General features: G+C 44.0%; 1 protein-coding gene across 4 annotated transcripts in view; it reads right to left on the minus strand.

Moving 5' to 3' along the window:
* Window positions 1–362: 362 nt before the first annotated feature.
* The window catches only part of dmrt1 (doublesex and mab-3 related transcription factor 1), a 168,420-nt gene continuing 141,437 nt past the window's right edge, over window positions 363–27,345 (minus strand). For 2 of the 4 annotated variants that reach the window (XM_038804680.1, XM_038804679.1), the window contains one exon: window positions 363–4,599. In XM_038804680.1, coding sequence (XP_038660608.1) covers window positions 4,451–4,599 — 149 coding nt within the window. In that variant the 3' untranslated portion in view covers window positions 363–4,450. Of the gene's footprint in view, window positions 4,600–23,022; window positions 23,069–27,345 lie in introns of all 4 variants that reach the window. The other 2 variants (XR_005461581.1, XM_038804681.1) reach the window with 2 other exon arrangements.

Here is a 27,345-nt window from a genome sequence, read left to right on the forward strand (position 1 = left end):
AGCTTGTTACTACAGGGCCAGGGCACACACTCTCACTGCAGCCTGACAAGTGTGATGTAATGGTCTTTCTTAACTAAACTCGTAAACCACAGGGTAATAAAACTCAATCTTCTGTGAAATCCAATTAAGTCATTATCTGACTGATTGTATCTTTAATTGAAAACAGAAGTGACAGTAAATTTCTGTGATATATCAGGATCAATCGATACTACCATACAATTTGGTCTCAAGAAGTGATTTATAATGTCAGACCTATATAGGTAACTCAACATTATTCTCCCTAAAACCACTGGTGGATGAAATTAAGAGTAAGTGCATTTAATAAAAAAACAAGATGGCCAAGTTATTGATTACAATGGATGTGGTGAAATCAAAGAGACATTTTTAATGCAGAAAGCAAAGAAAATACAAGTAATTTCTTTTTTTCTATCCAGCATCAAATATATATCTGCCAAGAAATTCAATTCAATTCAAAAATTTCATCCGACATTAAGTCAGTGGCGACTGTATATGTCCTTGATGCTTACAATCATGTTATCACAGATATTCTATAAAAGGACAAAAACTTACAACACAGAACCAAATTGTTCAAAAACACTTGGTAAATGCATTAATGTAAACAACATCAGCAAAAATGATTACTGTTTAGTAACAGTAAGTAAGGCATGATTTCTTCAAGGTTTTTTTAATGAGAGAAAGTCAGGAAACCATTTATGTGAAATCCATACAAAAAGCTAAAATTGGGTGAAAATATAAAATGTTCAAAATGTCGAGTTTGAGATTCACTGGAGACATTCGCCAGAACTTGCAACTTCAGCGGGGGTGTAAATGCGTGATATTGGATGGGCTTCCCGTTCCTCCCCACCATCTTGAGTTAACGGCAAATTGAGTGCAGTTTAATGTCAGTTGAACCAGTATTTTTGCACCCCTATTAACACTGAAACTTCTGCCCACTATGCGGAACAAGTTGGTGAAATGACTCTTTTAATTACACTTCTTTCATTAAAGGCTTGCAAATAGGAAATCAGAATCACAGCGTCCTTTTTTGTCAGATCGTCATCAGAGCAAACTTTGGGAATCGGGAAGACCTCCTCTGGGTGATATATGTTAAGAGATATTGTAAACTCAGCAAGAAGATTTAGTCTTCTTGATACTTCCAGTATACTCATAAATATGCTCCTTTAGAACACTTTTAATTAATACACAAAATCATCCTGCTCCGTTTACAATGTTACTAACACAATGATCAGAAGAAATGTTCACCAATTTTCAACAGTTAAAAGTGATTCACCATTTTGAGTGCATGGTTTTAAGACTTGGCAACAATGTGCAATTATTTCTGCCTTTTGCAAAGAGGGACTGAAGAATATGGTCTGGTTTTACCAGTTTAACCCTAAAAATTCATGCCTTAACAGTAACACTTTCACAAATAAGCAATTTTTAAAAAGATTTTTCTGCTTATAACGTTTTCCAATCCCCTATATAAAAATAAACAAGTTCATATAGTGAGTTATTTTAATGAGCAAAAAAATAAAGCCATAAAAAGGAACAATTTGTGTGTACTCAAATTAGCATCAGTATGCTTTGCCTGATTCCAGCTTTCATGTCACTACTAAACATTTGCAGTAGAAAGCAGCGTTACGGATTGAAGTGACTCTGAAGTCAAGCGGAATGAGACGCCCCCTCCCACTTTGCTTCAGTGGGCTGGATTATCCGTCTGTTCACGGCAACGGGACTCTCCGGTCCTGCTGCAGTGAATGGGAAATTTGGCTGAGCGCCAAAATCTCCGTCCTCGCCAGCAGCAATCGAGGGCGATGTCACTTTTTGTGCTCTACAACTACCGGGTGGGTCCAAATTGAAACATCTTCATACTGATATTAGAACAGCAGCACATGCATCAGATTCAAAGAAGATATGCTTTGGACAGGCCCTTTTAGTGGTAGAATGGTTCATACTACAACTCCACAGATGACCATCTGCCATATCAGCCTCTAATGAGTTGAGAAAACCAACCCTCCACTAAGAAGTCTAAGAATTCGAAATGGAGCAGCAATGATCTACTAGGGCTTCTATTTCATAGGAACTGGCCATCAGAGATTGTATTTTCTTCCCCTTCTACATCTCCTTCGCAGATAACCAATTCCGTGGGCATGAGTTGCATCAGGACAGATATAAGTGAGGTTATTGCATGTCATTGGTACTAGGTGGCTTTAAGATAATTGAAAGGGCTTATGGGAAAGGCCGGTCAGAAGGGTTTGCTACACTAAAGAAAAATAACTTCAACAAATCCAAAGAGGGAAGAGAAAAATAAAGGTGGGAAGACAGAAAATGAATTTCGATGGAGGGGCGGTTTGCAATCATTTGCTGAAACATTGATGGACGTGTCTTATTCACCCTGGATAAGTATTGTTAATCCGGACCTACATCGGAGATGGGTGGGGCACCTCTGCAGAAAGTTATCCCCCGCCCATGTAACGTTTTGTCAGTACTGATAACACATAGAACGCAGAGACTGAGCTCTTTCCCACACTGAATTTTTTTCATTTAATCCAAGCATCGGTCTTAAACTTAAGACACAAAACAAATGGCCGCCCTGTGCCAACTTGTTCTGAATTTTCTGAGCTGTAAGCAAACAGTTACATCTTTTCTACATTCTGGTGGAAAAATTTCATACACACAAACACACACACACATATATATATATATGCAAATAAATAAAAATAAAATTAACAATAATTGCACATGCATCAAACCAAATGCAGAAAAACCCTGCAGACATTAAAGTTGAAAGTTACTTACAGACAAAAATGTATTATTAAAATGACCCACTATATGGCAACGCTGCAAAATATACTTAATTTTCACTTGCCACCCTAGACTAGTGTGCGATAAAAGCCTGATGAGGACAAAGTATCAATGCCTTCAGCGTTTGCTTTTGACTGTGTCACAGTTATTATATGAAATACAATACTATACATATTCAACTTATTATACAAGCATTTTAGGTTGCATACAAAGGTCTGAAGTACTGTTCTGACATTTTGAACTCTGTAGTTCTGTTTAATGATTACTCTGGGTACAGGGGAAAAAACTGTGTTAAACAAATTCTGGGTCTGATTTTCAAGACGTTCATGATATAAGAACATCCATAACTTGTGATTTTCGTTTATGTAAAACTTCACATTCACATCGTCAGTGCCTAATTTACAAAATGCAAATGCATTATTATTGAAAAAAAATCCACTACCACTGGGGTACATGTGGAGGTAAGTAAGCGGATTATTCATGGGTTGCAAAAAACATGGTTGGAGTTTTGAGTCTTTAATTTTTTTCAAGAAATAATTTATATTGGGAACCAACAGAAATAAATTGGGACATGAATCAAGATGTTTGTTATTTTTGTCTGCAGTCTGAAAGATTTTACTAGATTGTGTTATTAATTAAGGTAGAAATACCCACCACTCCTGAGTATCAAGGCTAGAACACGTTTTCACTTTTTTTTTGGTTTAATAGGGGGAATTTGCTTTGTTTGATTAGTCGTGAACATGTTTGTACAAAATATGTTTGCCTTTTTAGCAGAAACATTCATTTTTTATAAATGGGTTGATGCCTTTACTGAAATAGCAGAACAGGGGAAATTCATGTGAACATGCTATAATGTTGCACAGTGGAATTTCAACCACATGGTCGGCTAGATGAAAAATAGCAAATTTCATGGGTTATGCATGAACTGAATAAAAAACCAGATCAAATCTCAATATCCAACTTCAATCTTGTCCTGAGAAAGATCAGGAAGAAAACATGAATGACATGTAGTACAGATCTAGGGGTGTGGACGTATACTTGGGTTTGAAACCAATTTGGTTGACCCGTGCTTACCAAAGAGCCTGACAAATCCTGATACAAAGTCAATGACTTTAGTGATCAGTTCTTGCTAATTTTACAGTGATTTCTTTTCACAAGATTAATTCTACATAACCTTTGATTACAAAATAAAATGTGCAATCTGTGAGCCTATGAAAAGCTTTCAGTCCACGTCTAGTAAATGCAAATTGCAGTTCAAAAAAGACCACAAAATCTGTTATGACCAGACAGTTGAAAATCAGCCCATTGTTCAACAACTAATTAGACTGCCCATGTGTACACATGATGCGGGAAAAAAAATGAATCTGTTAATTCAGAGCGGAAGAACTGTGTATGCAGCCTGGCAGAAAACACATTATAGTACATTTTATTTTTATTTTATCAAGTAATGCTTTCAGTCAGGGTGGCAAAGGGTTAGTAATTAATTGCTGTGGCATTATTTATTGAACTGTAGTTTTTGAAACTATTCAACAACAGTGTAAGAAATACAACAAAAACAGTTTTTCTCCATTTTAGCAGAAGCTAAAATACTCTATTCAGATTCATGCTTTGTATGATCCAGCAGTTTAAACATCACTCTCATTACTCACTCTGCGTTCTCAATAATGGAATCGACAGAGAAGGTGCCAGACTCGGTGACAGATTCACACTCTTGTTTAATGCTTCCGGTGCTGACAGGGGAACTGCTGGACAGAGAGATCAAACCTGAGTCCTGACTACTGGAAGGTGAAAATACTGCAATGAAACAAATAGTAAAAACCTGGTTTAATATTTTACATGTCACTGGTACTTCATGAAAACATAGCATTAACCCCCATATAATTCAGATGTACGCAGTATCCATCCACTAAGTTACATGTTTAAAAAAAAAATCTATAAATCAAGATATTCTTGGTGAAGCAGTGGGTTAGCAAATTCCTTCCTTTTACATCTGGGGTCTATAGTGAAATCTACTCCGGACAAATGGGATGAAAGTATCCCCTAACTTCGAGCTATAGCTGTCTTCTGTGGAATGACTTTGGGCAATCTTAGTCTGATTAATGGACTGCATATGAACCAGCTGCATAAAACTAACAGTAAATAAAACAGTAAATCTCAATCAGAGAGACCACAGGATGATTGCCTCTGGGGAAACTGACATTTAAGGAATGCTCTTCTGTACTTCGGGTTATGGCACATTATAGTTTGAAACTTTCTACAAACTGGTTGTGGGATACCTTGAGTCTTGGAATGTTTGGTGCTGACAATAAAGGCCTGAATCGTAAAAATGCTCCATTCCCCAGCACTAACATCTTTATGCCAGAAGTCCTTCACCCAAATATGGCGAAAATAGATTTTTCAAAACATACTTTGGTGAGGTGAAAGCCCAGAACTAACAGATGTGTGGCGGTGGGGGGGGGTGTGAGAAGCTAACACTTTGTATTAGTTATCAATTGTTGGTAATTTCGAGGTAATCTCTTTACTGATAAAATTATGTTTATCACCAGTACACTTCCTCCTTTATTGGGAAGGGACAGAGAGTCTGGGATGGAGGCAGAAGATATTTATTTCCAGTCATTGTCAACAAATCTGGTCACTGGCCAGTAGGACATTTATCTCGGGTACTTTCTATTGCAATTGCTAGGTTTCCTGGAGTATTTATTCTTTCTTTTGTTCCAAGACATATGGGTTTGCAAACTTGAGTTCAAGGTAGTACATCAAATGATAGCTGACGTTTTGAATGCAATGATTCAATACTGACTGCTTCAATCAAAACGAAAATTATACAATATGTGGGGCTGATTTCTCCGCTTCCCGCCACTGGCAGCAAGAACTGCAATTGGGCTGTGAATAGCGCGCAATGGAAATATCCCGATTTATGCCCAGCATTTATTCCAACGCCATGCTCTGGTCCCCTGCTGGTGGAGTCAGCGAACTTTGTACCCCACACCAGCGGGCCCTTGCAAAACCATAATTTGCATGGATTTAACTCTCACTTCCAGGTTGGACACTGCATGCCCCACCCCTCACGATGCTCCATCCCTCTCAGGCAGAAGTCACGCTGTCGCGGATTGGTGAAAGTATTTACATGCGGGCCATGGGCATTGAGGGTGAGAGAAAGGGTAAAAAAACTCGAAAAATAGACTCTCAAAACATGTCGGGGTTGCTGGAGGGTGGCAGCTTGAGATGGGGGGAGTAGCAGGCAACGACTTGGTGCGAAGTCCGTGGATTCAGGGTGTCCCCCTCGGGATCGAGTGGCCTGGCTCACACTGCCACTGCTGCAGTATGTGATTTACACACCCCTTTGGTGCGACTTACAGACTCCTGGCTGTTCACACTATTGCTCACTGTATCCTTGTAAATGTTCAGAGAGCAGCTGGTGATGTGGGAGCCCACGCAGGCCGCCACCCCTGGAAAACCCACATACCCCAGCAGTATTGTCAAGGGGATGGGCGTGACCATTCTCAATCACTGGCCCACCGGTTGTTGGCACTCTTCAGTGCACTCCTCAGAAATACTGCCTCACTCCAGAGGAAGCAGGCGATTAGTAGAGCTCACTCCAACCAATGGGCACCTCCACAGTGCCTTTGGATCTCTCTCTGGCACACCCTCCTTGCAGAGCTAAGCCCTCGCCAGAGACACCCGCCCCTCAGGTTCTCCTCCTGGTGAGGCTGGCAGCACTGACTGCCTCTGCCATCTCCTCCTAGGTCATGTTCAGCAGGGCAGGCTTGAATCTGTAGCCAACCATGGGGAAGAGGGTGTCCCTTCTCCCGTCATTGGAATCAAGCAGTTGGTCCACTTCAGACTCCTGAAATCGGGGCGCAGGATTTCTCTGAACCATCTTTGTGCCTGGAATGACCGTGTGGTGAGTGAAGCATTAAAAGCACAGCCCAAGGCTTCCAATCACCTTGGAGACCTCACCCAATTACGCCTGGTACGTGTTTTTGGAAACCAGTGCTAAATGGTGCCATGTCAAGGTCTCCCAGGCTCAGGCGCTCGTTTCCATGCCTTGGTAGATTCTGGCTAACTGCTCACTTGAAAATGCAAATCTGGATCATGCCCAGTGAGGGCAAGATCCAAATCATGGTATCTCCTTAGACCTTGCAAGGCGTTCCAAGCACCGTAAATCTCGCGGGAGGCCTGTTGTGAGGTTTGCCAGCCTCATCACGTCCTGATTCGTCCCGTACGACCGCAGCCCTGATGTCCCACACAGAGAATCCAGCCCCTGGTTAATTAATAAACGCTTACTGCAAATTAAATCTGCTATGTACAGTTGCAAAGCTGCATTTCATAAGCCTCTGCGGGCATGCATTTAGCGGGTGCCCAGCCACCATCTTCCAACCCACCTCAAAACTCCCCCCCCCCCCACACCATAACATGGTAGGTCGACAAAGTGAAAATCAGCAGCTCACCTACTAGATCTAAATAAATATTTAAGGGTCAATTGGGCGAGTTACCATGCCAACTGACCCCAATAATACGCTGCCCACACCACAGTATGCTTGCCACGGACAATTATGCAAGCGGGGACAGGCCTCAGCAATTTGCTCAGCTTTACAATATGGACAATTCCCTAGGCAAGATAGCAGGAAGATAGACATTCATGTCAGATCCAAGCTGTTATGTGTTTTGCCGTGTCACAACCAACTGAACAAATGGCAAAGTGATACAGTGTCACAGGGCAATAACTTTCTTCAGTATTACCTTGCCATTTCTTAGCCTGCCTCACATCCTCTGGCCCCATTTGCATCTCTCAATCCATGCTCATGAGAGACGTGGCATGCATGTCCACAGGTTATTGAAGATGGAATAACAGGTGGTCAAGAAAGCATGTGGAATGCTTTCCTTTATTGGACTAATTATTGAATACAAAAGCAGGGATGTAATAATGGAATAATGTACAAAGTTATGAAGGGCCTAGATAAGGTCGACAGGAAAGACGCGTTTTCTCCCTAGCTGAGAGGTCAATGACCAGGGGGCATAGTTTTAAGGTGATTGATAGAAGATTTAGAGGAGTCACAAGGAAAAACATTTTCACCCAAAGGGTGGTGGGCTTCTGGAATTCAATGCCTAGACGGCTGAAGTTGAAATGCTCAACTCATTTAAAAATGATCTGTTTCTGCATCTGAAGTGCTGTAACCGGCAAGGCCATGAACCAGATGCTTGAAAGGTGGATTAAAATGAGCGACTAGCTTATTTTGTCTCCTTTTTGGCTGGCACAGACACAATGGGCTGGATGGTATCTTTCAGCACTGTAACTTTTCTATGGTTCTATGATCTTTTAATTATCATTGTCCTACTGACAGCTGCCTCCAGCTTGTTGAGTAGTTAGCACCAGTGTACATCACAGGACGGCAATGGAAGGGCTGGAAGAGGCTAAGAGATGACCCTGGGGTGAGATGGAAGATCAGACTGGTGAGGCCAGAATGCATCGGCTCTCTGCTGACTCTCAGTGAGGATTCACTCTTTAAAAAATCCTAATCATTTTCTGCCCACATCATCTTCCTTTTGATTTCTGCACATTTTTAATTTAGGGTAGCAGTGGTGAGATTTTTATAACAGTAATAAAACTGATAAACAGATCAATACAGAATTTTGATGACTGACAAATCTCACTATCTTGACATGCTCCCTGTATCCCTTCACTGGCATAGGATCCAGGGATATCAGATTTAAAATACACGAGTTATATTATACAGCAACCTCCAGTGACAATGATCAGCACTAGGGCACCTCATTTAATTCCATTAGTGAGAAAGGATCAAAAAAACATTTTGCTTTCAATTGTCATTACAATTGGGTTTAGGGAAACATTTGAAATAATTAAACGTAATCAGCACAAATCTTTTGATGAATCGAAACTATTGCACATTCATATTTCATAAAATTTACAAATCAGGAGGCCATTGGGCCCATCAAGTCTGCACCGGCTCTTGGAAAGAGCACCCGACTTAAGCCTGTGCATCCACCCCATCCCCGTAACTCAACCTAACCTTTTGGATACTGAGGGGCAATTTAGTATGGCCAATCCACCTAGCCTGCACATCTTTGGAGTGTGGGAGGAAACCGGCGCAGCCGGAGGATAAATTGCAAACTCCACACAGTCACCTGATGCTGGAATTGAGTGCGGCACGGTGGCTAGCACTGCTGCCTCACAGTGCCAGGGACCCGAGTTCAATTCTGGTCTCGGATGACTGTCTGTGTGGAGTTTGTACGTTCTCCCCGTGTTTGCTTGGATTTCCTCCAGGTCCTCCCACAGTCTCCAAAGGTTAAGTAGGGTTATGGGGATGTGGTGGTGGAGTGGGCCTAGATAGAGTGCTCTTTCAGACGATTGGTGTAGACTCAATGAGCCGAATGGCCTTCTTCCACACTGTAGGGATTCTATGAACCTGGGACCCTGGAGCTGTGAGACAGTGCTAATCACTGTGCCACCGTGCGGGTATTCGCAGTGTGTTAGGTACTGGTCCTTTCACTTCCAGAGGAATACTGGCTACAATAGAGCACACCTTTTGGGACAGAAATATTGCTGGTAGTGGTCCTCTGTGAAACAGGCGTGGCCACCTTCAACCCATCTACATCAGAAAACTGCTACTAATTATACAGTAGGTCAGGTTTCTCACTCACAGGTCATGGTAAAGCTGGAAGTGAGAAATGAAGAATATGCTGCAGCGCATGGTGTTCTTCTGAGGTTATTCAGGAAGGCCCTCCTTTTCAAACTTGCCCCTCGCCTGAGGTGTGGTGATCCTCAGCATAAATCACCACCAATCAGCCTCCCCCTCAAAGGGGAAAGCAGCTTATGGTCATCTGGGACTATGGTGACTTTACCGTACCTTACTCTTCTGAGGTTGGGGTGATGATGTTTCCATGGGCAGAGTGGGGACAGCACTCTACATCCATCAGTGCACTACACAACCTGAGTGTCTGATTCTTGAAATCATTCCACTTCAAAGCACTAATGCCCCTTACACTAAGAATTCCAAATACTCATTACAAGAAAGTTCACTCACATTTCTGCTACTCAGCAGTTCATGGGCATCATTGTCATCTGGGATGAGAGTTCTTGTTTGCAATCTCCCACACTAGGAAACTGGTAACTCTTATTTGTGCGAGGAGACCTGCCAGCAGGTGCCATGTACCTTGCATATGCAAATGGTGATCCTAAAACTGGTTGTATAATCCCAAAGGAAGTTGGCGTATAAGTGGGTGAAGCTTGTGCCATGCCTCCTGCGCCTAATCATTCTTGTTCAGGCGTTCTGCCCAGCACTGCTTAATGGGACTGTTGTTAAAAACAGCCAGAAAATCTTTTAGAAGTTGTATTTCTATGAAGCCAGGAAGAGCAGAAGGGGATTGTTGCTGCATTAATCTTGGCCCTCTACACATTGTCTTATCCCACTCCAAGAATGTGCCCCAGGCCTTGCCAGCCCAGACACGGACCCTCCCCTAACGGTACTTGCGGGCTAATTCGATATTAGAGTCAGTCGCAAATGCAAAGGCCCAGACCGGCAAGCTACATCAGAATGCATGATTGGCATCTACAGCGCGCTTGTTTTATTCACTTGTGGTCCAATGCTGAAATCGGCTCAGGCCTCTCGCTGGCGTCTTACCCATTTTGTACTGCAAACTGATGCAAGTTGAATTCCTCCCCCAATGTTTTCAAAAGGTGGGGGGGGGGGGGGGGAGAGAGAGAGAGAGAGAGAGAGAGAGAGAGAGAGGAGGAGGAGGGTGAGTAGGAGAAAACTGACAGAAAAGGCAGAAGAAAGAGTGTATTACTAATGTATTGCTTACTGGCCACTTTCTCTGGTATTACATTAGCAAATTCCAATCTTAATTAAAGCAAAGGAATATCACATTGCTCAAATTTCTCAGCACAGCAGGTGAATCAAAATTCTTCTGTTCTCTTTTATAATTTGATTTAATTAAATACAAGAGAATTTTACTGTAACTGTTAAACAAAGCAAACTATACAAATTGCCCCAGTAACTTGAAATTTTGCCTAGCTCTAACTGCAACAATACCACAATAAAAACATTAGAACTGAGAGTAGCCAAGCCACGATCTTCCTGGGCCATAATAACCTATCAGATTACAAGCCACGGAAGATACATGGACCAATTGAAGGGTTCTTGACCCACCTAACCTTTACAAATAACAGCTGAGTTCAAATCCACCCACACCTCTTATTCTTGCCCGGCATAAATGTAATTATGGAGCAGGCATGGTGGTAATTTTTCTCCTCATTAACTTCCTGATTGGTTTCATCCTCGGGCTCCCATAAGGCTGCAATCTGTCAACAATTGCAAACAGCCAATCATTTAACAATAATGTTTGTGTAGCTAAACGCATGGGGTTCTGGCTGTGTTGCCTGTACAAATGATAATAGCGCACAGGTATATTAATGCCCTGGTGTTAATTTGGCTTGTGTTCATCAAGAGGAAATCTATGATGCAATTAGCAAAGTGCATAGGTACCGGGGTGGTTTGAATAGAGTTAAATCACCACAGCGAATACAGCACTTTGGTGTAAGTGTCAGTTTATTATGTTTGATTATCTGCGTTCTACAATACAATGTAAATTAGTATCAAGGGGCTCTCCAACAGAACTGAGCAATTTACAGGGCTACTCTACTATGTAAAAGATATAATAGACATTGGGTTCACATATTTTTTTATGCTTGTGAAGACAAAAGAACCCTTGTTGCTCAATTTAAGCAGCGATTACATTCATAGATAGAAAATGTTCCAAAAATCGTAACCTACCCACTCAGTAAAAGGTAATTCTCCATTTTGGAAAGGTACAGTGCACCAAGACAACAGAGGAACGTCTTGTGGCATGGTGGTGTCCCTGCCTCTGAGCAAGAAGCTCCCGGTTCAAGGCCCACCTGAGGATTTGATTGTCAAGGAAGGTGGGGGCAGCATGTTGCGTAGTGGTTAGCATTGGGACTGTGGCACTGAGGACCTGGGTTCGAATCCCGGCCCTGGGTCATTACATTTGCACATTCTCCCCATGTCTGCGTGGGTTTCACCCCCACAACCCAAAGGTGTACAAGGTAGGTGGATTGGCCACGCTAAATTGCCCCTTAATTGAAAAAAGAAATAATTGGGTCCTCTAAATTTAAAAAAAAGGAAGGTGCCTGCATAACGCAGTCAACCAGTGTCAACCTCCGATGGCTGATGTTAAGAGTGGGAGAGACTCCTAGTCAGCCATGCTTGAGGCACCCTCCTCATGCTGTAAAAAGCCTCTGGCGACAGACTTGCAAACTGTTTGAGGAATTGCCAGCTATGGGAACAAGCCAAAAGTCTGCCTTAGTGCATCACTAGGTGCGGAAGAGCATTGGAATTAGAATACCAAAAAGATATTGGTACTTTCCTACTTAAGATCAATGGCTGGAGCTAAGAAGGGTTCAATGCAACTACACCTGCAGCATTCCCATTTGCAGGAAGGACTGGAAGGTGTGTCATTAATACAACTTCAGAAAACATAACAAAGAGTCAGGTTTCAGGTACAGCAAACAATTATCATAGAATTTACAGTGCAGAAGGAGGCCATTTGGCCCATCAAGTCTGCACCGGCCCTTGGAAAGAGCACCCTACTTTAGCCCACACCTCCACTCTATTCCCGTAACCCAGTAACCCCACCTAACCATTTTGGACACGAAGGGCAATTTATCATGGTCAATCCACCTAACCTGCACATCTTTGGACTGTGGGAGGAAACCCACGTACATGGGGAGAACGTGCAGACTCCGCACAGACAGTGACCCAAGCCAGGAATCGAACCTGGGACCTTGGAGCTGTGAAGCAACTATGCGAAACACTGTGCTACCGTGCTGCCCTTAGGAAGGCAAATGGAACATTGGCTTTTATTACAGGAGGGATGGAATATAAAAGTAGTGAAGTTTTGATACAACTATCCAGGGCATTGGTATGACCACACCGAGAGTACTATGTAGTTTTGATCACCTTGCCATACTTGCACTGCACACAATTCAGAGAAAGTTCACTTGGCTGTCATTTTTGGAATGAAAGGTTCTCTTATAAGGAAAAATTGAGCAGGTTGGGCCTATACTCATTGAAGTTTAGTGGAATAAGAGGTGATCTTACAGAAACAGATAAAATTCTGAAGGGACGTGATAGGGTTTGATGCTGAGAGGATATTTCCCCTCATGGGGGAGATCTAGAACTAGGGAGCACAGTTTTAAAAAATCACAATTGAGCCAAGGAAGCATTTCTTCCCCAGAGGGTCATTATTAGTCATTGAAATTCTCTTCCATAGAGAGCAATGGAGATTGTGTCATTGAATACATTCTTAATCTAAAAGGGAGTCAAGAGTTAGGAGGCAAGAAAGTGGAGAGCAGGCCACAATCAGATCAGCCATGATCTTATTGAATGGCAGAGCAGGCTCGATGGGCCAAATGGCCTACTCATGCTCATACTTCTTATGATCTCATGAACTTTACGCCAGTACAAGTTGCCATCTTTCAGAAGCTTTATACTCAGCCAGTGTGGACAAGTTTGATTTCAGCCTTGGCTCATTGTCTCTGGGTCAGAAGGTTATGGGTTAAAGTCCCATTCCACATACTTAGCACATAGTGGAGTGGCAGAATGGAATACATGCGACCTAAAGCTGTACCTTAGTGACACCTGCTTGGATGTGTTGCAGAGTCTGAAACAGACTTTGGGGGATGTGGGGTGACGTGCTATTCTGACAGTTGGTGCAGACTCGATGTGGATTCTATAGACTTAAGCAATTTAATGACCTATGCAGGTCAGGAAAAGTGGGAATCGTGACACATTCGCTTACACGCTGTTGTTCTCATCATCTCAACTCCTGACTCTGCCTTCCCAAGTCTACTGAAGCACATCGCTCCTCACCCTGACTTATCTTGCAGTATATATTTCTCTTTCTCTGTACTTGTTTACGTTCCCGTCCATCCACCACTCCCACTCACCTCTCGATCTAATGTAATGTCATGTCTCCTCCTTATAGTCATTCTCCTAAATGCACGTCATTCACTGGATAAACACACGTCATTAAATTCAGTCAGTGGCCGCTTTCTTCCCTCCTTGCAGAAAAGATCACTGAACAACAGGGAGAAGGAGTGCTCCTCCGAAATATCTCATGACTGACAAATGCAGAGCCGGTGACTTTGGCAATCAAAGCAATTTCGGCAGCCCTGGTTAGCTTGTGATGGGAGACATGGAGCTCCCAGCTGGTGACAGTTAAATAACAGCCACCCATGTCGTATAGCACTCAATCATATTGACTTGATTTCAACAGCAAGTGAAATATAACCTTGATAATGATAACTTGTAACGTCTCACCAGGACTAATTCATGTCTTTTATCTCCCACAGGCCTTCACATGTGCATCAGCAATTAGTGGAGGTCACTGATGACAATTCCTCAGATAAGCTAAGTTTTTCTGAGGGTGCACCATCACAGGAATCATGCAGACCATGCACTAGCTCAGATTCTCACACCTCCGTGGGACAAGTCAGGCAGGTAGCTGGGTTTTACCTAGATGACTCTTCACAAGTGAGAAAGAACAGATAGTGAAGACAGAGACAGCAAAGGAGAATCTGTGTCAGAGGATTCGGCACTCACCAAGCTTTGATCTGCTAGGTACATATGCTGTACCCAAGGACTGTCGATGTAAATGAGAATCAATGAGCAGCAGACAAGGTGCCATACATTGACAAGCCTTCAAAATAAGCTCAACACAACTTCAGTCCACCTCAAGTGAAAAAATGATGCCGGAGGTTTCTGAGTTGATATCTTATTCTCAGGACCCTGGACTCATGTACTCCGTACTGACCCTGGATATCAACAAGCCTGTCACCTTAAAACAGGTTGCTAGATACCATGACCTTGGACTTATGGAGCAGCAGTGATCTACACAAAGGTGTTCTCCAATACACTGGTAGCAATGAAGTGCAGCTGGGATGGTTGATGCTGAAAGACGACATGGTAGCTGGAACTTTACTTAAGGCACTTTTCTTCTCACTCACAGCCCATCATTCAGTCAGTACCTTACATTCTGGCTTGTCACCTGATGACCAGATCTGCTCCTGCACAGGCATAGATAAGGGTCGTCCTTGGAAGAACCTTCACGGCCTCGAAAATGCAAAAGACGTCAGCCAAGGGCATCCCAGTAGTCAGATCAAGCATGGGAGCAACCGGCCTCTACCACTGCTGGAGCCGCGGGGATGTCACATCAGATTATCAGAAAAGGGAAGAGTAAGGCTATCTGGTTGCACAATAGGGTGGCAATGGTTACCTGAGAAGATGTTATTTTGCTAATTTTCTATTCTTTATTTATCTTACGTTACATTTCACTACTTATCTGACTTGTGCATTTTTGAGTGGTGAGTGGCCAGTAACTTGTTTGATTATGAATGAGAGGACATTAGCTGATGGGGACCAATGGGGAGGATGTTGGAGGGTGGTTGGTAAGTTGTAGGATTGCTTTGTGTCAGCGACATTGGAGAAGGGCGAGAGATAAGAGAGGCAAGGAGAAAGAGAAGCGTTTGTATTTTCTGGTGACATTGGTACAAGCTAAGTGAACCTTGCATTTTAATGGCATCCCTCACAGAAATGCATTGCACTCATTACCCATCTCCTCTTCTTCTCCCTCCACCTAAGGATTGGCAGGGGCTGGTTTAGCACACTGGGCTAAATCGCTGGCTTTGAAAGCAGACCAAGGCAGGCCAGCAGCACAGTTCGATTCCCGTACCAGCCTCCCCGAACAGGCGCCGGAATGGGGCGACTAGGGTCTTTTCACAGTAACTTCATTTGAAGCCTACTTGTGACAATAAGCGATTTTCATATTTCATTGTGGAAGGAGCATCTGAGCTGTTCATGTTGTTCTACTTGCAGGATGAAGCTCACTGCTGTGCTAATGTTGTAGTGCGCATTGTGGCTAGTACATACTGAAGGCCACCTCCAGAGCTGTCGAAACACTGGAAGCACATCTTCAGCATGCCAAATGCCAGTTCAATTGCACATTTGGTGGTTTTGTGGCACTTACTGTCGCAGTATTGAGTTTCAATTATTGAATTTCGGGCATGTATCATAAGTCAGGTTTGCATTGAGTATTCCTTGACATTTGGCAGCCACCCATTAAGTCTGTTTCCAGATACGAAGAGATCAGACAGCTTGGATTTCGGGAGAACAGTAGTCCCATTTCATCTGCCCAGGAAACTTGCACACATTTGCATGGCAATCTTTGTATGGTTGCTGCACATTGATGGACCTTGCACTTGATGAATAAGTATGGCTGCTTTGGGGGTACCTGGTTTGCAACGTGTGTGCGATCAATGGTGTCTTACACCTTTGGGAATCCAACCAGAGCCACAAGGCCAAGTGCCCATTCATTCTTACTGCTATGATCATCAGTGGCTATGCTGACATAATTACCAAACAGGACATCAGTCATCTGTCTTATGAATCTGTGTGTGGCTGATTGCGGGATCCTACATCCAGCTAAGGCAAAGTCTGAAAGGATCTTGAGGCAAAAAGTGGCTGATTGTGGGATCCTACATTCAGCTAAGGAAAAGTCTGAAAGGATCTTGAGGCAAAAAGTTGAGGGCAATGGGCAGGCAGTGGACATACGAGGTCAACAGATGCAACTGGTAGCAGGACTTTTTCTAGGATGTTGCAGAAACTTGACAACATCTGATGTGATGTCCTGGGCATCCTGAGACACTAATGTCCAGACATGTCATGGAAACCTTTTTAAAAAATAAATTTAGAGTATCCAATTCTTTCTTTTTTCCAATTAAGGGGCAATTTAGCGTAGCCAATCCTGCACATCTTCGGGTTGTGGGGTTGAGACCCACGCAGACACGTGGAGAATGTGCAAGCTCCACATGGACAGTGACCCAGGGCCAGGATCGAACCCGGGTCCTCAGTGCCTAGAGGCAGCAGTGCTAGCCACTGAACCAACATGCCACCCACATGTCAAGGAATTTAATTGTCAAACTGTAGACTCTGTTATGTGGGCAGTCAGCTACATGTTCTGTTGCTGACCATCTCAGTTCTCATCTGAGGTCCAATCTAAGGCAATATAAGCAACACTCATCCTGAAATGAGTCAGCACATCCAGCCTGCACTTCCAATCAATTAATCATGGCTAATCTTCTACTTCAATTCCACCTTCCCACATTATCCCCATAATCTCCATTAATCTCCAAAATTCTATCCATCTCTGTTCAATGACTGAGCATCAACAACTCTTTGGCCCAGACAATTCCAAAGATCCACAGTCCTTTAGAGTTAAGAAATTTCTCCTAAACTGCTGACTGATTATTTTAAGATGGTGATCCCTAGTTATAGGCTCTCTAGCCAGGGCAATTATCTGCCCAGTATCAGCCCTGCAAAGCCACTTCAGAATAGTTTTTTTGTTTCATTTCGGTTAACTCTCAATTTTGTAATTTCAGGCAACCTATCTCGCTCCACTCAATCTCTCCTCATAGAAAAATCTAACCCATTTTAGTGAACATTTGTTACTTTCCCTCTAAGGCAAATATATTGGCCAGGATTCTCCGAGCCCGCGCCGGGTCAGAGAATCGCCGGTCGCGCAGGCCTGTTGTAGGGCTCCGCCATGTTGCACGGCGCAGCGTGGAAATGACCACCACGCACATGCGCCAACAAGGAGATGGCCTTCGCGCACATGCACGGACCTGCGCCTGTGTATCAGCGTCGGAGCTGCGTGGAGCACTCCGGCGCCGTGCTGGCCCCCTGAATCGCTGGACCAGGAGGCCCATTGATGCCGACGTGCACCACTCCGGTGTTTACACCAGCGTCAACACTTCAAATTCTCCGAAATCCTGGCCATCCTTCCTTCGGTAAGACTGAAGAGCAAGACTGTCTCACCAAAGCACTATATAACTGTACTTAAGACTTATTTTCTGTTAAATTTCAATCCCGTTTATAATTAACGCTAACATTCCACTTGCCTTCCTAATTGCTTGGCTTACCTATGTGTTAGCATTCTCGGATTTGTATACCAGGACATTCAATTCCTCGGAATACCAACATTTGCAGTCTCTGACCAATTTAAAAATATTCTGTTTTTCCATTTTTCTTACCAAAGTGGAAAATTTTACAATTCCAATCATTATATTCTATCTGCCACATTCTTGTTCACTCAGTTAACCTGCCTGTATCCTTTTGCAGCTTCTTTGCAACTTTCTTTCCCATCTAAATTTGTATCAAAGCCATCGACAAAGCCATTGTCAGCAGCTGATGTCCCAGCAGTGATCCTTATATCAGTATTTTTCAAACTATTTTTCCCGGGTCTTTTACCAACCAGCGGAACTTCAGGACCGATGGCGGCTGACGTTAGCGACCCACGCCTGCCAACCTTTGCAACACACCATTATTGCCTACCTTTAATATGACAGGTGAGCCTGCTTGGTCCTCCAGATGTCCCTTGATTCGTCATTCAATGTTACATTGCTGCTAAGGACTTCAGCTAACGATTTAGATTCTCACTGAATCCTTTGAAAAATAGATTTGTTCTCGATCTCGCCAATGCTTAGTCTTCAAATGCGTTTGAAGCTTGGAGGGTTTTAAATTTTCATTTGCCAGTACTTCCCTGCATATAACACACATGGGTTTTGCATCCTGATTTACACTGGTACAATAAAGACATACCTCAAGAAATCATCTTTATACTGCTTTGTTGCTGATTTCAGTTTCTTGAGTTGTTCACCAGAGGCCCTGGAACTCCGTATATAGCTCACACCAGCACTGCTTTGTCTTGCCGTTGACTCTCCTGTGAAGCTCTCTCTAGCATATTCAGTTGTGAGATCCTGGCCTACTTGTGTTCCTGCCCCTCTCTTCCTTATTACAAAATAATCCATCTTCAGTTCTTCACCCAGTTCTGTTGCTTGCTTGCTGGCATCTACAAATCGGGGGAATCTCACCTCCATGATTTTGTGGCCAAAGCATGGACATACAGGACGTGTGTCGTCAGTGTATGAGCCGGGTGCGTGACATTTCTGCTGCTGCCTCTGGCAGAAAGACTCTATTGTTCACATTTAAAGGACGGTCACGGCTGGCATTTTTCTTTTTACTTTGAAGCATTATTTCCAATTCATGATTTTTCCAAGTTTTTGACTTTTTAACTATTGAAAATTAGACAATTTCAGTTGAACATGCACATCCTTACATTAACACACTAACTTTGTTTTAACTATATACCCATTTCTTTAGAAATTTAAACAAGTATAGAAAAAATACAATCTTGTTTTCACTTTATAAACTATGACTTTAGACGAGATGAATTAACTAGTCAAACACACACAATGTCACAATATTTCTATTGGTTCCACTGCATTGCACTTTCCAAACATCCAAGTCATCTCCTTCTCCATTCTCACCAAAAGCACTTAGTTCCAGGTTTCCAGAGAGTGGCGATACAAAGTGATGACTGTGTAGCCTTCTTCCAGTGTTGACATATGTCAGCCGTATTGAGTGGCCTCGTTTGATCGGTATTCCTGGCTGACAAAACTGGCCTGGTTTCCCTCTCACTATCCAGTAGCTGCATCCACCCGTCAGACTGCTGACCACTTCCCAACCAGTACTTTACATTGTGGGAGCGCAAGCCGGCATTGCGCCGGCCGTTGAACAGCTTGACCACGGAGCCGCAGGTCGCATGCGACTGATCGATGGCGGGGGTCGAGCTGAGCAGTGAGCAGAGGACGAACACTAGAGCGGAACTCCAAGCCGGGGCAATCACCATTAGCACAGCGCGTCCACGTGGACGCCTTTCAGCCCCTGTCCCCCCCCCCTGCGCATGCGGTGACCAGCACAAGGCCAGCCTCGCACCGCCCCCTCAAACGCTGCAACCAACCGGGGACTGCCCATGGCCGGCAATCTTTAAAACCGGTCACGGCCGTTGGGGATTTCTTCCCGTGATTGCTATCACCACAACTGATCGCTCCACGACCCTCCCGACACACGCCCGCGAGTTGCGACCCCGAGTTTGAAAAACCCTGCCTTATGGTACCCTACGAGTTACATTTGAAAGTGACCCTTTTAGTCCTACTTTGTTTACTGTCCATTAACCAATCCTCAGCCCAAGTTTCTATATTGCGTCCAATCCCACAAGCTCTAATTTTGTGCAAAGAATGCACAAAGAACCTCTTGGTGAAGATGAACAATCTTTTTTCACTAGCAGTTAAGGAAGCAACTGTGAGTACTGAGTATCCTTTGACAGCTTGGACTGAGATTGTTTCAATCCCCAAAATGTTGCTGTATACTCGTCTTTGTTATACAGGTAACTTTCAGGAAGCCAGGAAATCTCTGGACCCAATGTCAAAAGTGAACACAGTGTGTCAATATTGCTCTAATTGAATGATTAGCAAATGGAAATAGGTAACCCACCTTTCCCGAGGGGTTTGTGCACAGGCAGCTTAATGTACTGGAGCCAAATGAGGAAGTTAATGGGTTGGAGTCGGTTTCACGATGGGCTGTCAGATTCACCAGTTTTAAACCCACACTCGCTCCCAAACCCACATGCCCCTGCAGATTCAGTCAGCCTGTGTATCTGTTATACGGCGCTGCTGATTTGTGTTGTAGTTTTCGCGGCTAATAATAGCCACTTCTTGTGACAAGTTACTTTGATACTCAGTTAAACAGCAGTAGGAAAACAAATTAATTCAATAATGGTGAGGTGTCATCCCACACTGGTGGGTAATACAAACATTCATCTGAAAAGCCCCAGTAACTCTTATGATTGTTGTCATAAAACTGTTTTACATCAGTCAAAGTGAAAGAAAAATTTAATTCTCGCCCTTTGACGCCCACTAAGAGTAACTGGGAGGCTGGAATTCTACATCATTATGAAATGTTACTGCAGGAATCAATCAGGTGCCATGACAGCATAAAGTAAATAAAATAGATTAGGATAAAAATTAAAACAAGAATACAGTCTGTGCAATGACACAGACAGGCCGCTGTTAATAAACTAGCCCACTTTCAGGCAGTTCAGCAGTAATTTTATTTAACAGTCCCCCACCCATTGTGTGCAGACATATTTACACACACTTTGCTAAATAAAGAAAAGCACTCAGGTTGTTCTTCACAGTTCTTGTCCACCTAAATGCCTGATAAAACAACACAGCTTCTTAAATACAATTATTTCAATACATTTTACTTTTATTTTTGCTGTAATGTAAACTACACGCTTGAACTGACTTTGGTTAATTTCTCATGACAGTCTCCCAGTGATTTTGTTGAAAACAATTACATTGATCCAAATACACATAAAAGCCAACAACTCAGGAATCAGTTAATGTGGATTGGATGCTAAAGGAAATTATCATGTAGAGGGCAAAGGGTAATTAATGGTTAATGACCTCCGCCCTGCTCCATTTTATCTAAGAGTCCTGCTTATATCTAGAAATACAGACTTTAAAAAAAATATTGACTGACCAATGCACTTCAAATAAAGCTTAATGTCTGCCAGGTCTGGAAATTGCCTCAAGTTATATCGTTGTTGGAGACCCTGATGTGGTGTTACAAGATCAGATATTGTTGTCGCTGACAATTACTCGAGTATTTAGTACATTATTGCTCATCAGTATCGTAGTCAAAGTGGCATGGTGACACAGAAACCAGCTGCAGAACATTTGCCTCCAGCTGTTTCATGTGTGGGAGTTGTGACATATGCAATTTTAATTTACACAGAAAAACTCACCCAACTTCTAGAAAAACACTCTTTGCTAAACATACAATTGTTTAGTCTTTGTTTTTCGACTATTGCTCGACCGTACTACTTTGTTTAAAAAAAACAATAAAATTAATCTTCTCTCTTGGAGGTGTAATTTTAACTTTAGGTAATTTCGTAAATTGATTGGTATCATCAACTACCTATATTTATCCCGACTGGGAAAGTTATATAGTGGGTGGCAAAATTCCTGTATTCATTTTACAAAACACCCAAAGTTAAAAATAGCCCTGACAAGGTGAAAAGGTTTATTTCATAAATCTGGATGTGCTGCTCATTGATCTAAACATTAATTGACATTTCAGGTTTGATGTTTACACATATATAGTGCTTTCATGTTACTAAAGGTTTCAGGCATGATTTAATGGAGGAAAAGAGTCCCATTTTGGGCATGTTTAGCAAGGTGTTTCCCGGCGCTTCTCAGTGCAGGAAGAGATCTCTCGACCCCCCCCCCCCCCCCCTCCCCCGGCAAAGGCCCGGTCCCTGGCACCTTAGCACTACCAGCCTGGCAGTGTCACCAGCACTCTGGCAGTGCCACGGTGGCATCGGGAGTGCCAGGGGACCACCCCTCCCAGAGCACGACCACCAGGCTGCCTCCAATCGCCTGGACATGCCTCCCCCCCCCCCCCGGCTTCGAAACCAGTGTTAAACACCGTCATCGTGGGATCTCTGAGGCAAGGCAAGGCCTTGTGTAACTCCGGCGTAGACATATTCAAATTAAACTAACTACACACTTGATTATGCAAATCTGGATCCCGCCCATTGAAAGCGAGATCCAGATCGCAACACCTCGCGAGATCGCGTTAGACCTCGCACGGTGTAACGTGGGTTGTAAATTAACAGTCTCGTCATGTCACTGGTTAGGGTGCAATAAGGCTGATAGGTCACGTCCCTCGTGACACTTTACTGATGAAGCAGCAATCACAGCATCTTGGCTTCACGCTGACTGTTACCTAAATGCAACTACAAACCAACCAACAGGCTAAACTACCCAATAACCTTTTAGTCTTGATTTTTAACCTTTTGTTTTAAGTGGAGACACAGATGCAGATCTGCAGCTTTTTCTCTGGCTGGAGCGGGTGCCTGACTTAAGACAAGGTTCTGCAAAAGGGAAAAAAACTTAAGAACTCGCTACATAAAATGTCATGAGAGACCTATTGGAAAGATACTGAACTATCTCTCAGTGGGGAAACTACTGAACGTGTCTTAGCCAGAGGTACTGAGTGAATTCTAATAGCCCTTTCATGGGCTTTTAAAACTAATTATGGAGCTCAAACTCAAGAAGGTAAAGTATTTTGAGATCTGATTCCACCGTGGAGTCTTGCTGAGTATGAGAGCGTCGAATCGGCAGTGGAGATCATAGCACACCGTTTGCCCTGCTGTTTAGAAAGGGTAGCTTTATTGCTCTTTATTTAAATAAAATATTTGAGGAGATCTACTTACTTGATGTTGTCAAATGATGTGGGCTGCTCTAAGCCCACTGTGCATTCTGAGAACAAAGGAGAGCCATTTGTGAAGATTACAGTGAGGGAGGAAAAACAAGAAATTAAATAATGTTTTCTTATTCCATTAATTTTGATCCCTTCTGGTAGATCCTCTGTCTAAAAATATAATTTTCTAATGGATTTCCTAATTAGCAGCTACTTCTAATACAGAGCCACACAGTTCTGGTTCCAAATCCTAAAACCCTTGTTTAAAACTTAAGGCACACATTTTGACAAAAATTGAATGGTGATGGATTATAATGATCCTTGCTGCAATCCTTGTTATTCAAAGGGCCAAATGAACTGAATTCAACTACTCTATCACTGCAACTTCTAATGGGGAAAGAAAATGAAGCTGGAAATTACTCGGCTAAAATTGTGGCTGATTCATCAGGGTATTTTGCACTCTAGCAGATTTAGCACACTAAAGTCTCATTGCAAAGTTGTGTTTAACTCCTTAGTAACTCTTAGGATGCCATCACATGCATCCATCCCCTTAACCTCTCTAGCTAATTTGATCTCAGCCCCAAAATAGCCAAGCCACCACTTAGGCCTCTTTGCCAATGCTGCATTGAGTTAATTATCTGGCGGTATACAACAGTGATCTGTGATACAACTCTCCCAACTGTTTTCAGAGGTAACTGGTATCCACTTAGTTCTACTCCACAGCAGTGCAACAGAGACTGGGATCTCACCAGCAGTAAGAAATGAAGCTGGCAGCACGGTGGTAATGGTTAGCACTGCTGCCTCATGACGCTGAGGTCCCAGTTTCGATCCCGGCTCTGGGTCACTGTCCGTGGGGAGTTTGCACATTTCTCCCCGTGTTTGCATAGGTTTTGCCCCCACAACCCAAAGATGTGCAGGGTAGGTGGATTGGCCATGCTAAATTGCCCCTTATTTGGAAAAAATTGGGTACTCTAAATTTATACAAAAAAAAAGAAATGAAGCTATACTTAAATGCAATATTCAGCCATAATGTTGACTCAAAAATGTGGAGGGGGCGGGGAGGGGCTGCGAGGAGTAATAGGGTCAAGTTTCTAGAATTGTTTGTTACTGATATTCACTTTAGATCTGGCTTAGGTTGCACATTCAAATAGGCTAACAGCTTATTAAAATCAACTAACATATGCTACTGATTTTATAGTTTATAGCTGTGATAAAATAAAATTAATGAGACATCGTGAGGAACAATATCACTGGAGGATTAATAACAATTTACCTAAAAATATAATGGTTTTGACGTCCAAATGAAAAATGTTTACAAAAGTGGACAAGACACTACGGTTTAGTTTCCAAGCCTGAATAATATGAGAATTGTAAACAGTCATTTGAGCTCTTCAGCAGGCAGGTGTTCTAAATACTCTGAACTGATTTTCTTTGTTATTTCCATACAAAATGCTAGCACGATGGTTTATGTTTAATTTCCAGTTAGCTTGCTATCACGACAAAGGGAATTGATGGAGACTAGGGGGTCAGATTTAAACTTTCACTGCCTTACAAAAAACTGGTGGCAGCAGATTAACTTTGAATGAAAACAAAATCGGTGGTTGAAAAGCAGGCTATGATCCGATTTGTTATGAGCCTGTTCTTCATTATTGGTGTAAATCAATTTTATCCCAGGTTCCTCATGGAAAGGTGAGTGTGATAATAATGCAATCCTGACTGCACAAGATGGACTTGTCCAAAAAATAGGTGAATGTGTCCAATGCTATAGTCAGTTCATTGTGGCATTTTAAGTTTTGCTCGCAGCACATTGGGTACGATTCTCCCAAAAGGGAACAAAGTCCCCTAGCGAGCATGTTTACCAGCCGCGTGTTTGCTGACACTCGCGGTGCCGAGAAACACATGGCCATTTAACGTGACTCGCTTTGAATAGGGTGCCTGAATGGGGAATGCACGGCCGAGGCCACACATAGCCCCGTTTTGTACAGTGGGGATCTCCACTTGTCGGAACTCCGCATTGTGGCGAGAGACCAGGGGCAAAATTCTCCGACCCTCCCCCCCCCCCCAGGGTCGGAGAATCGCCCGGAGCCGTCGAAAATCCAGCCCCCGCCGTGGCAGAAATTCTCCGCCACCCAGGAATTGGCGGGGGCGGGAATCACGCCCCGCCGACCGGCGTGCCCTCCGCGCCGATCCCCCTGCGGCAATACTCCAGCCTGCGATGGGCCGAAGTCCCGCCGCTGAGAGGCCTCTCCCGCCGCCGTGGTTTCAACCACCTCTGGTGGCGGCGGGATTGGCGGCGCGCAGTCGATAGGACCCCGGGGGGTGCCCCCACGGTGGCCTGGCCCGCGATCGGAGCCCACCGATCGGCGGGCGGGCCAGTGCCGTGGGGACACTCTTTTTCTTCCAGCGCCGCCACGGCCTCCACCATGGCGAAGGCGGAAGAGAATCCCCCAGCGCGCATGCGCCGGTGGTGACGTCAGCTGCAGCTGATGCACCGGCGCGTGCGCGAACCGGCGAAGGCCTTTCAGTCAGCCCCGGGCGTCAAAGGCCGCTGGCGCCGGTTTTGGCGCCAGTCAGCGTGGCGCCAACCACTCCGGCGCGGGCCTAGCCCCCAAAGGTGCGGAATGCCCGACGCCGGAGTGGTTGGCGCCACTCCACTACCCCTCGCCCCGCCGGGTAGGGGAGAATCCCGGCCCAGGTTGTCATTTTTAACTAGCATCCTGATCTCCGAGGCCCCCAAAACAATCCCCACACTCCCTCACCAGCCCAAATGCACTATGGGAGGCCCCCAAAACAATCCCCAACCTCCCGCACCAGCCCGAGCGCACTATGGGAGGCCCCCAAAACAATCCCCAGAGTGAGGCTTACTGCCTTGCTCTAATATGCAGATTTGCCAAAACGTGATCCCACCTATTGTGGGCGGGATTTACATCGCAACACTCGCGATCGCGTTGGATCTCCCGAGGCGTGGCGGGTGGATAGATCCTGGGTGCGGGGTCTCCCAGCTTTCATCAGCCGTGCTGCGCCACGGCAAGCTGCTTTTTGGGCATAGCGTGGCCGTTGGATCACGCCCATTGTTTCTGAAGGCCTGCTACATGAGCTGAGCTTGTATGTGGTTTTAAAATCAGAAGTGTATGACTTCAACATGGTGACTCCTATCCATCCAACAGCCCCCAACACAGTCAAACAACCTGCTGACCACCATAAGTGTATGTCTGCTATAACATCAGTGGCAAAAATTTCAGATAAATGGTGAAGCTTTTTGATGCTCTTCTGCCAAAATGAAATGAAAATCGCTTATTGTCACAATAGGCTTCAAATGAAGTTACTGTGAAAAGCCCCTAGTCGCCACATTCCGCCGCCTGTTCGGGGAGGCTGGTACGGGAAATGAACCGTGCTGCTGGCCTGCCTTCAAAGACAGCGAATTAGCCCTGTGCTAAACCAGCCCCAAATTGTATCAAATGAGCAGAATAATGGACGGCAGTGGTTAGCACTGCTGCTTCACAGCTCCAAGAACCCGGGTTCAATTCCGACCTTGGTGACTATCTGTGAGGAGCTCGTACTTTCTCCCTGCATCTGCGTGGGTTTCCTCCAGGTGCTCCAGTTTCCTCCCACAGTCCAAAGATGTGCAGGTTAGGTGGATTGGAAATGCTAAATTGCCTCTTGGTGTTCAAAAGGTTAGGTGGGTTACTGGGATAGGGTGGAGGCGTGGGCTTAGGTAGGATGCTCTTTTCAAGCGCCGGTGCAGACACTCTGGGCAGAACTGCCTCCTTCTGCACTGTAAATTCTATGACTCCATTAATAACTCTTCCATTGTCCAGTTCTCTTAATTAAAGATATTTTTTCCAGGTGAAGCAAAAAGGCACATTTTAATTTTACATATGAATAAGAAAAAAAAACAGGCATGGAGGAAAACAAGCTGCTGAACTGCTGAGAGATTGCTTCCTGCCCCAGGTGCGGACCAGTTTCAGACTGAGAAGTTCCCTTCCCATCCTGGGTGCTCCACTACCTTTATAAGCTACAATGCTGATACTAAGCATCCTTAAATGTGAACCAATTACTTTGCAATGCAAAGTGCTTTGACAACTGAAGGCAAGCAACAGACAGCATCCTAGATGAAAGCACCATCCCAGATGGTGTGCTCATCATGTGCCAGAAATGTACTGCCTGGCATAGTGGTAAAGGCAGAAAAGTAGCATAGTGGTTAGTATTATGGCTTCACAGCGCCAGGGTCCCAGGTTCGATTCTCGGCTTGGGTCATGTCTGTGCAATCTGAACGTTCTCCCCGTGTCTGTGTGGGTTTCCTCCAGGTGCTCTGATTTCCGACAAGTCCCAAAAG

This window comes from Scyliorhinus canicula, chromosome 8, assembly GCF_902713615.1.
Source record: "Scyliorhinus canicula chromosome 8, sScyCan1.1, whole genome shotgun sequence".
NCBI lineage: Eukaryota > Metazoa > Chordata > Chondrichthyes > Carcharhiniformes > Scyliorhinidae > Scyliorhinus > Scyliorhinus canicula.